At 41.4% G+C, this 13009-nt stretch overlaps 1 protein-coding gene across 5 annotated transcripts in view; it reads left to right on the top strand.

Annotated features, from left to right (window-relative positions):
- The window catches only part of MYO5B (myosin VB), a 335064-nt gene that overhangs the window by 144022 nt on the left and 178033 nt on the right, over positions 1-13009 (top strand). For 4 of the 5 annotated variants that reach the window (XM_086373450.1, XM_086373448.1, XM_086373451.1 and 1 more), the window contains exon 3: positions 8458-8629. In XM_086373450.1, the coding sequence (XP_086229576.1) occupies positions 8458-8629 (172 nt within the window). Of the gene's footprint in view, positions 1-5016; positions 5124-8457; positions 8630-13009 lie in introns of all 5 variants that reach the window. The other variant, XM_086373452.1, reaches the window with a different exon arrangement.

The raw sequence follows: 13009 nt of genomic DNA, 5'->3' as shown, positions 1-13009 counted from the left end.
TCACGTAGTATTTATTTTTCAAGTAATTGCATGCTTGTGCTTGGGCCTGGGCTAAATGGTATGAGGGGAGGAATAAGAAGGTTCTTTGTAAGAAACATGATCTTTTCGGAGACTAGAAAACGTGGAGATGTAAAACTTAAACACAGAACCATGACAGAATCAGACAGCAGGACATTCATTAAGTGAATGTTTTTTGTACTCATTTAGGACATAATGTTAAACGGCCTTTTAGTGTGTATTGAATGACCCTGGAGCCGAACACTTGCTATTACAGTGAGTGTAAGTGGATTCATGCCTTGAGGTCTTCTATTTTCTCTGCAGGACAGCTCACAAAGAGAACACAAAAGAGAACACCCGCCACATCCACTGACCTAAGTTAAGTACTTTAGACCAATAAAGTTGGAAGGGCCCTTAGAGATTATTGGGACCAGTCCTCTCATCTTACAGCTGGGGCAGCTGCTGTCTGTGGAAGTGAAGCAATGGGCTCAGCACAGCAGAACCACTGAGCTCAGTGGTTCTCAACTTTGGCTGCACAATAGAAACTCTTGAGGGTTTCTAAAAATTTTGCAAAGCCCCAGCACAGCCAGACAAGTTAAATCAGAGTTTGGAGAATAGGACACAGCATAGCATCTTTTTGCAAGCTCCCCATGGGATTCCAAGGTACAGGAAGGGTTGAGAGCCACTGCTTTAGCTGATGGCGAGGGTTTGCATACAATGTTTAACTCCTAGTTGGGCTCATTTATATCAAAGGATGAGCCGTGTGGCACCTCAGGGTTGCCTGCTGCTGACTTTATTTCCACTAGCTTTTCTTTCCTCTAGACCTTCTGGTTCTATGAATAAAGAACACTTCTTTCTCCTCCTCTACTGTATATGCTGACCAGTGACTCCAAATCTTTGTTGAGATTTGTCATTTGAAGATGTTTTTATGATTATGTTCCCTTGCTGTGGTACCATGTAACATGGACATGAATCGAGGTATGGGAGAGGTCATGAAAAGATTGGACACTCATTCAACTGATACTTTTTTTAGCACCTGCGAAGCATTATAAGGGTTTCCCTGGTTAGAGGGGCTTCCCGTAGCTCAGTAGTAAAGAATCCACCTGCCAGTGCAGGCAATGCAGGTTCAGTCCCTGGGTAGGGAAGGTCCCCTCGAGAAGGAAATGGCAACCCACTCCAGTATTCTTACCTGGGTAATCCCGTGGACAGAGGAGCCTGGCAGACCCAGTCCATGGGGTTGGAAAAGGGTTGGACGTGACTAAACAAACAACAACAAAGCGTTATAGTATCACAGCTCCACTGAGTTCAGAGCAATCTAGACCAAGAGAACATTGTCCTACAGTGGAATGTTCCCTATCTGTATTGTCCAGTATGGAGGTCACTAGCTCCTTGTGGCTACTGGGCCTTTGAAGTGTGGCAAGGGTGAGAAACTGAAGTGTTCATTACATTTAGCTTTAATGAATTAAATTTAAATAGCCATCTACTGGTAAGTCCAAGTCTAGGGCTAGGGTGTCTTTCTCTTATCCCTTCCATTTGCTAGATGGAGACCAACGGGAGAGCCCCATGTGTTCCTGATTCCCAGATCCTGGCCTTGAGAGGAGAAAGTCCAATCTAAGTGGGTGACTGAGCTTTAATCTTGGGAAAGGGGTTAAAATTCAAGCTCCTCTTTACCTCCACAGGCCCAGTTATTATGCAGTGAAGTCTTTTTTTTGTGCCAGAAAGTTAATTGTCTCTGATCATGTCACAAACCCTTTGATTTCTAGTAAAACCATGTTAAATAAGCAGGGTGACAATATACAGCCTTGACATACTCCTTTTCCTATTTGGAACCAGTCTGTTGTTCCATGTCTAGTTCTAACTGTTGCTTCCTGGCCTGCATATAGGTTTCTTAAGAGGCAGGTCAGGTGGTCTGGTATTCCCATCTCTTTCAGAATTTTCCACAGTTTATTGTGATCCACACAGTCAAAAGGCTTTGGCATAGTCAATAAAGCAGAAATAGATGTTTTTCTGGAACTCTCTTGCTTTTTCCATGATCCAGCGGATGTTGGCAATTTGATCTCTGGTTCCTCTGCCTTTTCTAAAACCAGCTTGAACATCTGGAAGTTCACGGTTCACATATTGCTGAAGCCTGGCTTGGAGAATTTTGAGCATTGCTTTACTAGCTTGTGAGATGAGTGCAATTGTGCGGTAGTTTGAGCATTCTTTGGCATTGCCTTTCTTTGGGACTGGAATGAAAACTGACCTTTTCCAGTCCTGTGACCACTGCTGAGTTTTCCAAATTTGCTGACATATTGAGTGCAACACTTTCATAGCATCATCTTTCAGGATTTGGAATAGCTCAACTGGAATTCCATCACCTCCACTAGCTTTGTTCATAGTGTGCTTCCTAAGGCCCACTTGACTTCATATTCCAGGATGTCTGGCTCTAGGTGAGTGATCACACCATCATGATTATCTGGGTCATGAAGATCTCTTTTGTATAGTTCTTCTGTGTATACTTGCCACCTCTTCTTAATATCTTCTGCTTCTATTAGGTCCATACCACTTCTGTCCTTTATCGAGCCCATCTTTGCATGAAATGTTCCCTTGGTATCTCTAATTTTCTTGAAGAGATCTCTAGTCTTTCCCATTCTGTTGTTTTCCTCTATTTCTTTGCACTGATCCCTGAGGAAGGCTTTCTTATCTCTCCTTGCTATTCTTTGGAACTCTGCATTCAGATGCTTATATCTTTCCTTTTCTCCTTTGCTTTTCGCTTCTCTTCCTTCACACAGACTGGTTCCAAATAGGAAAAGGAGTACATCAAGGCTGTATATTGTCATCCTGCTTATTTAACTTATATGCAGAGTACATCATGAGAAATGCTGGGCTGGAAGAAGCACAACCTGGAATCAAGATTGCCAGGAGAAATATCAATAACCTCAGATATGCAGATGACACCACCCTTATGGCAGAAAGTGAAGAGGATCTAAAAAGCCTCTTGATGAAAGTGAAAGTGAAGAGTGAAAAAGTTGGCTTAAAGCTCAACATTCAGAAAACGAAGATCATGGCATCTGGTCCCATCACTTCATGGGAAATAGATGGAGAAACAGTGGAAACTGTGTCAGACTTTATTTTTCTGGGCTCAAAAATCACTGCAGATGGTGACTGCAGCCATGAAATTAAAAGACGCTTACTCCTTGGAAGGAAAGTTATGACCAACCTAGATAGTATATTCAAAAGCAGAGACATTACTTTGCCAACAAAGGTCTGTCTAGTCAAGGCTATGGTTTTTCCTGTGGTCATGTATGGATGTGAGAGTTGGACTGTGAAGAAGGCTGAGCGCCAAAGAATTGATGCTTTTGAAGTGTGGTGTTGGAGAAGACTCTTGAGAGTCCCTTGGACTGCAAGGAGATCCAAGCAGTCCATTCTGAAGGAGATCAGCCCTGGGATTTCTTTGGAAGGAATGATGCGAAAGCTGAAACTCTAGTACTTTGACCACCTCATGCGAAGAGTTGACTCATTGGAAAAGACTCTGATGCTGGGAGGGATTGGGGGCAAGAGGAGAAGGGGACGACAGAGGATGAGATGGCTGGATGGCATCACTGACTCGATGGACGTGAGTTTGAGTGAACTCTGGGAGTTGGTGATGGACAGGGAGGCCTGGCGTGCTGCAATTCATGGGGTCGCAAAGAGTCGGACACGGCTGAGTAACTGAACTGAACTGAAAACCATATTAGCTGTAAATGTTCAACACTAGTAGCTGTTTTAGAATCAAATACTTGTTAAAGAAAACAAGTGTTCTTGCAGCTCTCATTCCCTTCCTCCCTCTGGATGTACACCCCCTAGAAGTCTGTAGCTTTGAGTGCTAAGCTTGTAGCTTCTGCTGCTCTGCTGCCGCTCTGGGCATTTTCCCTCCTTATCCACTTTATTGTCACCAATGTGTTGAAAGTGTTAAATTGCTCAGTCATGTCCAGCTCTGTGATCCCATGGACTGTAGCCTACCAGACTCCTCTGTCCATGGAATTCTCAGGCAAGAATACTGGAGTGGGCAGCCACTCCCTTCCCATTGGCTTATTTTTTTGGAACATGTTTTCACAAAACTGCATATGTGTTTCCCTCTGCACACGTGAACAAGAGTCGTCTGAAGGGAGATTCATCAGAGAAAAGATGAAATGGCGGCATTTCTATCTTGGGGTTTAAAGACAGCAGGCTCAGGTCCCAGCTTTCTGATCTGACACATGAGGGCTTGGCTGGGGGAGCTCTGTGGTCTGCACTTCCCCGGGGTGCTTACACAGGAGGTGGGGTGGAGAGCCATGAGAGAGAGAGCAGACAAGCTCCTGCTGGGGTGATGGACATCTCCACTGGGATATCTTTCGAATGGCTCCCGTGCGGAGGTCTGGTTAGGCCCAGCGATACCACCTACTCTGCTGGAGATAAAGTGGGTGAGGGAGCACCTCTTGAGTTGAATGAAATAAAAATTGACTCTCTGCAGTCTCCATTTGCCCCTTGTTTCCCACCGTTTGGAAACCTTATCTGCATCTTCATGAGAGTTGTTTGCTTATCTCCTGTATGGAATACATTTAATGAGAATAAAAGAGCTTTTCACAGAAAGGGAGCCTTGATTAGTGCTTTTGTTTTACTTTATGAAATGTGTAATTTATTGATTTTGGCTGCACCGGGTCTTAGCTGCGGCACACAGGACCTTCACTGTAGTGTGAGGACTCTTATTTACGGCGTGCATGCAGGGTCCCTGACTGGAGACCAAACCTGGGCGCACGGCACTGGGAGTGCAGTGTCTCACCCACTGGGCCCCCAGGGAAGCCCCAGATTTACATGTTTTAAAACCCTGTATGACTCAGGAAGGTCAGCCTGGAGCTCTGTAACAACCTGGAGGGTGGGATCGGGTGGGAGGTTCCAAAGGGAGGGGACATATGTATACATATGACTGATTCATGTTGATATCATTTCATGGCAAATAGATGGGGAACCAATGGAAACAGTGACAGACTCTATTTTTCTTGGACTCCAAAATCATTGCAGATGGCGACTGCAGCCATGAAAATAAAAGACGCTCGCTCCTTTGAAGAAAAACTATGAGAAACCTAGACAGCATATTAAAAAGAAGAGACATTACTTTGCCAACAAAGGTGTGTATAGTCAAAGCTATAGTTTTTCCAATAGTCTTGTATGGATGTGAGAGTTGGACCATAAAGAAGGCTGAGTGCCAAAGAATTGATGCTTTTGAACTGTGGTGTTGGAGAAGACTCTTGAGGGTCCCTTGGACTGCAAGGAGATCAAACCAGTCAATCCTAAAAGAAATCAACCCTGAATATTCATTGGAAGGACTGATGCTGAAGCTGAAACTCCAATACTTTGGCCACCTGATGCGAAGAACTGACTCATTGGAAAAGACCCTGATGCTGGGAAAGATTGAAGGCAGGAGGAGAAGGGGACGACAGAGGATGAGATGGTTGGATGGCATCACCGACTCAATGGACATGAGTCTGAGCAAGCTCCCAGAGTTGGTGATGGACAGGGAGGCCTGGCGTGCTGCAGTCTGTGGGGTCACAAAGAACTGGACACAACCGAGTGACTGAACTGAACTAAACTAGGTTGGTCATAGGGTGACTGAAACATGAACAACAACAACACAATTCTGTAAAGCGATTATCCTTCAATTAAAAAATAAATTTAAAAAATCCAATAACAGGAAACTGTACAAAAGAAAACCTAACACAGATAACCATTGGTGTTTCGTGGGGAGATTATTCCAGCTAGACTTCCATTATTTACTCAGTCGTGTCCAACTCTTTGCTGCCCCGTGGACTGCAGCCCGCCAGACTCGTCTGTCCAGGGGATTCCCCAGGCAAGAATACTGGAGTGGGTTGCCATTTCCTTCTCCAGACAGACTTTAATATATAGTTTAAAATCACTGGAATCCTATTATAGGTTTCATTCGATAACGTGCCTTTTGTTAGGTGCAGCAGAATGCTCTGGCAGCTCCCTGACTGTAAATACAGGTCCGTGTTGTGCTTTACTTTCATATTTATAGCTTCGGGAGTTGCTATCTTCGATCATTTGTAAGATTGTCTCCTGGTGGCGAAGAATATTTATGAAAAATTGTGATAAAGCGTTGCCAGCTGCCCTCCAGAAAGGTTAAATCAGTCTGAGCCCTTTTGCCCACACCCTTCCAGGTTGAGGTCCTGTCAGTTTTCATACCTTTGCTTACTTGATGGATAGTGGCTCTAAATAATCTTTTATTTGCTTCTCTCTCACTGTTGGTAAAGCTGAATAGTTCTTTGTATATTATCCATTAGTAATTCTTTGTGACTTGTATTCTGTGCCCAATTTTCTGTTGGAGTATTGGTTTTCTTTTTAATTTCTTATAACTCTTTGATTATTAAGGATGTTAGTTCCTTAAATAATGCAGAATAACTGTCCCCTTCTCTCAGTTTCCCCTGCACATGGTGTGTGTTTTAAGCGCTTCCCAGGTGATGCTAATGGTAAAGAACCTGCCTGCCAGTGCAGGAGACATAGCAGACGTGGGTTCAGTCCCTGGTTGGGAAGATCCCCTGGAGGAGGGCATGACAACCCACTCCAGTGTTCTTGCTGGGAGAACCCCATGGACAGAGGAGCCTGGCGGGCTACGGTCCATAGGGTTGCAAAGAGTGGGACATGACTGAAGCGACTTAGCCTAGCCTGTGGTGTATTTTATGATGGTTTTAAAGTTTTAGATTGTAGTCAAATTAATGAATAGTTTCCTTCATTGTTCTGGCTTTTGTATTACCCTTTAAAGATACTTTCTTTCAAAGCTTTTGTGAAGATTTACCCACATTTTCTTATTGGTTTTATTTTTCTTTTTGATTTTAATTTTTATTTTTTTCCCCATCTAATATTTATTTAATATGGGGAAGAATGGAACTTTGACTCAATTTTTTTTCCTAAATGGCTGCAAGTTTACCTCCTACTACTGAAAAATCTTTTATCCATTTATTTGCTATTTTAATGTTATGAATAAATTTTACCCATATGTGCTTGTATTTATTTCTGGATCTGGTGTTATGTTTCAATTATCTGCTTCTTTTAACACCATTAGTAGTTTAATTTAAGCCAATATCATAGTAGCTTTAATAATGTACCTTAGTATCTGATAGTACAAGTCTCAAAGTGGGGCAGGAGAGAGCACTGATATTCATATTCTTTTAGAAATTAACTGTTATCCCTGTAATTGAGGCTATATCTATAGAATTTCCTGAAAGACTTGTAAAGACTAGTGATTCTTAACATGTGATTCATAGACCACCTGATCAGAATTACATGGGGATTTTTAACAATTGATATTCTTGAACCCACCCAAGAGCTCCTGAAAATAAGCTGTGTTGAGGAAACTCTTTTTGCAAGGTCTCAGATGATTTTTAAGAACACCATAAGAAACTTAACACTCTGATAAAACATGGTAAGCAGCAGCCATGTTCCTCCTGTTTAAATGCTAAAGAACACTTCCTTTTATTAGTTACATCTTTGTGTTGATTACATGTGTACATGTAATCAGTTAAACATCCTGTCCCTAAACATATTTTGAATATTTATGTAGTCCAAGTGCAGTGCATAGGCTTCCCTCATAGCTCAGTGGGTAAAGAATCCACCTTCGATGCAGGAGACCCCAGTTAGATCCCTGGGTCAGAAAGATCCCCTGGAGAAGGAAATGGCAACCCACTCCAGTGTTCTTGCCTGGAGAATCCCATGGACAGAGGAGCCTGGCGGGCTACAGTCCATGGGGTTGCACAGAGTCGGACATGCCTGAGCGACTGAGCACACACAGTACTGTGCATGCTGAGTACAAGGGTGGCACGTTGCATTTGAGATTTGACCTTCAGATGCATAATCACACATCCCTAATCACAGACACACACACCCATGCACACCCATCAAAGTCTTACTATACTTTAGATCAAAGTATAGTTAGTGCCCTAAAATAGCTAGCAGTTAGGTTGGGAAAAAACATGTGAACAACTTGAATGAAATTCATGGAGAGCAGTTGGCTAGTTGCAAGATAATAAACAAAGAGAATGAGCTGGATGATGGGAGAAAGGGTAAGGAAGCACCAGCATTAAATGGGGCAGACCAAAGAAGCTTTCCTGCGTAGGAGAAAGACCAGCACTCCTATTGCAATGGAATTAAAGCCTCAGTAAGTATTTTTGCATTGATAAGCAGAACAACACCTTATTGAATCTACCTGTCCTTCCTGAATTTCTCGTGCCATTCACTTGATACACTGAGATTATGTTTTCTGCAAATTTTCTATCTGGACTGGTCTCTTATGGCAACACAGGAATTTTTGTTCAGCTTGCTTTCTTTAAAACATTTATCTTCATTTATGATCATAATGGGTAGTGGTCCTAGACAACAAGACTGGGCATTGAATCCAGGCTAAAAGATTCATGACTGTGCCTTTTGTGTCTGTCACTTGCCTTTCCTTAGATTCAGGAGTACCCCATCAATGTCCAAAACAACCAACTTCCCTTCCTGCGGAATCCAGATATCCTGGTGGGAGAAAATGACCTAACTGCCCTTAGCTATCTCCATGAGCCTGCAGTTTTGCATAATTTAAAGGTCCGCTTCCTGGAGTCCAACCATATCTACACTTACTGTGGTAAGTAGGGGGTATCTATTGGCTGTGTGTGTTTGAATGTGGTTCCAATCTTTAGACTTTACGTGTTAAACTCCAACGGTTAAGAATCCTACTTTCATTCTCTTTTATATTAATAAGTACCTCTCACTTGAAAGTTTGCAATCAGTGCACGTGGCTTAGTTAGGCGGCTGTACATCTCTTTGGAAGGATTGGTGTTAAAGCTCAACCAGGGAAGAAGTGGGCCACACCATGTGGCTTGATGGCTCAGGCGCAGCCCTGGAGTCAGTAGGAAGGCAGTAAATCCATCCCAGGGTCCTGGCTCAGGCCTCTGCTCCCTCTGCTGAGTACACTGCTGCAAGTGTATTGCAGGCTTGGATTTTTTTTTTTTTTTTTTACCTTTTTATTTTTATATCAGTATAGATGATTAACAGTGTTGTGTTAGTTTCAGGTATGCAACAGAGTGATTCAGTTATACATATAAACTGAAAGTCACTCAGTCGTGTCTGACTTTTGTCACCCCATGAACTGTACAGTCTATGGAGTTCTTCAGGCCAGAATACTGGAGTGGGTTGCCACTCCCTTCTCCAGGGGATCTTCCCAACCCAGGGATTGAACCCAGGTCTCCTGCATTGCAGGAAGATTCTTTACCAGCTGAGCCACCAGGGAAGCCCCAGTTATATCACTTATATGAATGTGAAGTCGCTCAGTCGTGTCCAACTTTTTGCCACCCTGTGGATTGTAACCTACCAGGTTCCTCCGTCCATGGGATTTTCAGGCAAGAATACTGGAGTGGGTTGCCATTCCCTTTTCCAGGGGATCTTCCTGACCCAGGGATTGAACCCAGATCTCCCACATTGCAGGCAGACACTTTACTGTCTGAGCCGCCAGGGAAGCCCCAATTATATCAGTTATACATATACCTGTGTCTATTCTTTTAAAATTCTTTCCCCATTTAGATTGTTATATAATATTGAACAGAGTTCCCTGTGCTATATATACAGTAGGTCCTTGTTGGTTATCCATTTTGATTATAGCTTCTGTATATGTCAATCCCAAACTCCCTAACTACCTACACTAGCCTTACCCCCTGGTAACCTTAAGTTTGTTCTCTGCTTCACAAATAAGTTCATTTGTATACTTTTCCCCAGATTCTATTCATAAGCAATATCATATTTGTCTTTGACCTACTTCACTTAACATGACAATTTCTAGGTCCGTCCATGTTGCCGCAAATATTATTTCATTCTTTTTAATGGCTGCATAATATTCCATCATGACACGAATATCTCATTGTTTAATGTACCATAATTTATCCATTCACCTATTGTAGATCATGTTAGTTGCTTCAAGTTTGGAAATTATGAATATAGCTGTTATAAACATCCATGTACAAGTTTTTGTGTGAATATATTTTCTATTCCTTTGGATAAATACCATTGAGTATGATTACTTGTTTATATGATAAGATTATGTTTAGTTTCATAAGAAACTTCCAAAGTGGCTGTGCCCTTTTGCATTGCCACCAGTGATGAAATAAGAGTTTCCTTTGCTCCTTATCCTCTCCGCATTTGGTGTTATCAGTGTTCAGGATTTTGGCTATGCTAATAGGGGTGTGGTATTACCTCACTGGTGTCTTAATTGGCATTTCCCCAATGACTTAGGTGTGGAGCATCTTCTTCCCCTTCTTGTTTCCCATCTCTGTATCTTCTTTGGTGAGGTGTTTGTTTAGGTCTTTTGCCCGTTTTTAAATCAGATGGTTCATTTCCTTATTGTTAGATTTTAAGAGTTCTTTGTATATTTAGAATTCCATGGACTGTATAGTCCACGGGGTCACAGAGTAGGACAGGACTGAGTGACTTTCACTTTCACTTTTTTCACTGTATATTTTGGGTAGCAGTCCTTTATCAGATGTGTCTATAGTTTGTCTTATCATTCTTTTGACTGTGCTTCTTCTCAAACAACCAAAGGGAGCACAATGGCAGAGCTCTCTGTCTTGGCAGTGACCCTTTTCATTCCTGCCTTCTCTTTCCCAAAGGACTGGAAACGTTCACATTTTTTATATGTGTCCATGGGTCCCTTGAGATCCAGAATCTTCTTTATGTGAAAGAAAAGGGCATGCGTTTGTCTTATCTTCAGCATTGAATTTTTTTTTTTTAACTCTTTTCACATTCTCAAATATCAGTTTATCTTGTCCTTCTATAAAAGATCTGAAGGGTTAAAGGACTTGACAACTCTTCATTCAACGTGTATGTATTGAGTCCATCTTTTAATTGTGTCCTTTTGGGAACACAGGATGGAAAAAGTGGTAAAATGAAAGATAATACATGGTATAATATGATGTGAGATAATAAAAAAAAAATAGCTGACTCAGTGCTTACTATGCAAGATGCTGGTCTGAATTGCTCTCTATGAATCATTTTACCCTCAGGATAACCAGGGAAATGCAATTATCATCCCCATTTTGCAGTCCATGAAGCTAAGACACTCAGAAGTTAAGGAATTGGCAAAGTCACACACAATAATGAGCCAAGATTTGACATTAAGATGTGTAATCATATTTCCCATTCACAAGTTGTTTGTATTGTAGTTAAGATATCCCATATACAGATGAGAAATTTAACAGTCTCTTTTAAAGATTTTAGTTCTGAGATTTTTTTTTAAGCCTCACACCTCTTGGCAGGGTTCAGTACTGTCTTTTTCTGATCCTATAGCACTTTGTACACATCTATTTTATGAATTCAGTTTGTTGAGCATTTGTGTGTCTGCGTGTGTGTGTGTACGCCCATGCATATGTGTTTATTCCATGCTCCAGGGTGTTTGAAGAGAGGCCTGACCTGTCCTTCTTTTCTCCACTAGAGCCTAGCAGAGTGCTTGATAAACACTTGATACATCTTGATTTAGTTGAGTGATTGGTTAAGACCCATCCTGTTCATCTTGTCTTCTTAAGTGAACAGGGACCTTTAAAACTCATGTCAGTATACTACCCAAGACAATCTAAAGATTCAGTACAACCCCTATCAAATTACTAACGGCATTTTTCACAGAACTAGAACAAAAAATCTTAAAATTTGTATGAAGTCACAAAAGATCCAGAATAGCCAAGGCAATCTTAAGAAAGAAAAATGGAGCTGGAGGAATCAGTCTTTCTGATTTCAGACTATACTATAAAGCTGCAGTCATCAAAACAGTATGGAACTAGTGCAAAACTAGAAATGTAGCTCAGTGGAATAGGATGGAAAGCCCAGAAATATAGATCAGTGGAATAGGATGGAAAGCCCAGAGATAAACTCATGCACCTATGGTCAGTTAATCTATGACAAAGGAGACAAGACTACACAGTATTGGAAAAGCAGTCTCTTCAACAAGGAGTGCTAGAAAAACTGGACAGCTACATGTAAAAAAATAAAAATTAGATTATTCTTTAACACCACATACACAAAAATAAGCTTAAAATGGATTAAAGACCTAAATGTGAGACTAGACATAAAACTCTTAGAGGAAAACATAGGCAGGACATGCTCAGATGTAAATCGCAGCAATATCTTTTTCAATTCATCTCCCAGAATAGTGGAAATAAAAACAAAATTAAACAAATGGGGCCTACTTAAACTGAAAAAGCTTTTGCATACCAAAGGAAACAGTAAACAAAACAAAAAGACAACCCACAGATTGGGAGAAAATATTTGCCAGTGATGTGACTGGCAAGGGATTAGTCTGTAAAATTTACAAACAGCTTTTGTTGCTTACCAGCATCAAAACAAACAACCCAATCAACAAATGATAAGACCTAAATAGACTTTTCTCTAAAGAAGACATACAGATGGCCAAGAGGCACACGAAAAGATGCTCAACATCGCTAATTATTAGTGAAATGCAAATCAAAACTGCAATGAGATACCACCTCATACCAGCCAGAATGGCTATCATGACAAAAACCCCAAATGGTAAATGCTGGAAAGGGCGTGGAGAGAAGGACACTCTCCTACACTGTTGGTGGGAACGTAAATTGGAATTGGTACAGCCGCTATGGAGAATAGATGGAGGTTCTTTTTAAGGAACTAAAAACAGAGCTACCATATAACCCTGCAACCCCACTCCTGGGCTTATATCCAGAGAAAAATATGATCCGGAAGGATACATGCATCCCAGTGTCCATTGCAGCACTGTTTACAGTATTTACGACGTGGAAGCAACCTAGATGTCCATCAACAAAGGAATGAATAAAGATGTGGTAAGTATATACAATGAAATACTACTCATCCATTTAAAAGAATGAAGTAATGCCGTTTGCAGCAACATGAATGGACCTAGAGATTGTCATACTGAGTGAAGAAAGTCAGAGGAGAAGTATCATGTGACATCCCTTATATGTGGAATCTGAAAAGAACTGATACAAATGAA

The sequence above is a fragment of the Bos grunniens genome, chromosome 24 (assembly GCF_055505025.1).
Source record: "Bos grunniens cultivar Pamir isolate PY7600 chromosome 24, Bosgru_T2T1.0, whole genome shotgun sequence".
Classification (NCBI taxonomy): domain Eukaryota; kingdom Metazoa; phylum Chordata; class Mammalia; order Artiodactyla; family Bovidae; genus Bos; species Bos grunniens.
Note: the sequence above shows the minus strand (reverse complement) of the source record. Positions and strands in the feature narration are given on the sequence as shown.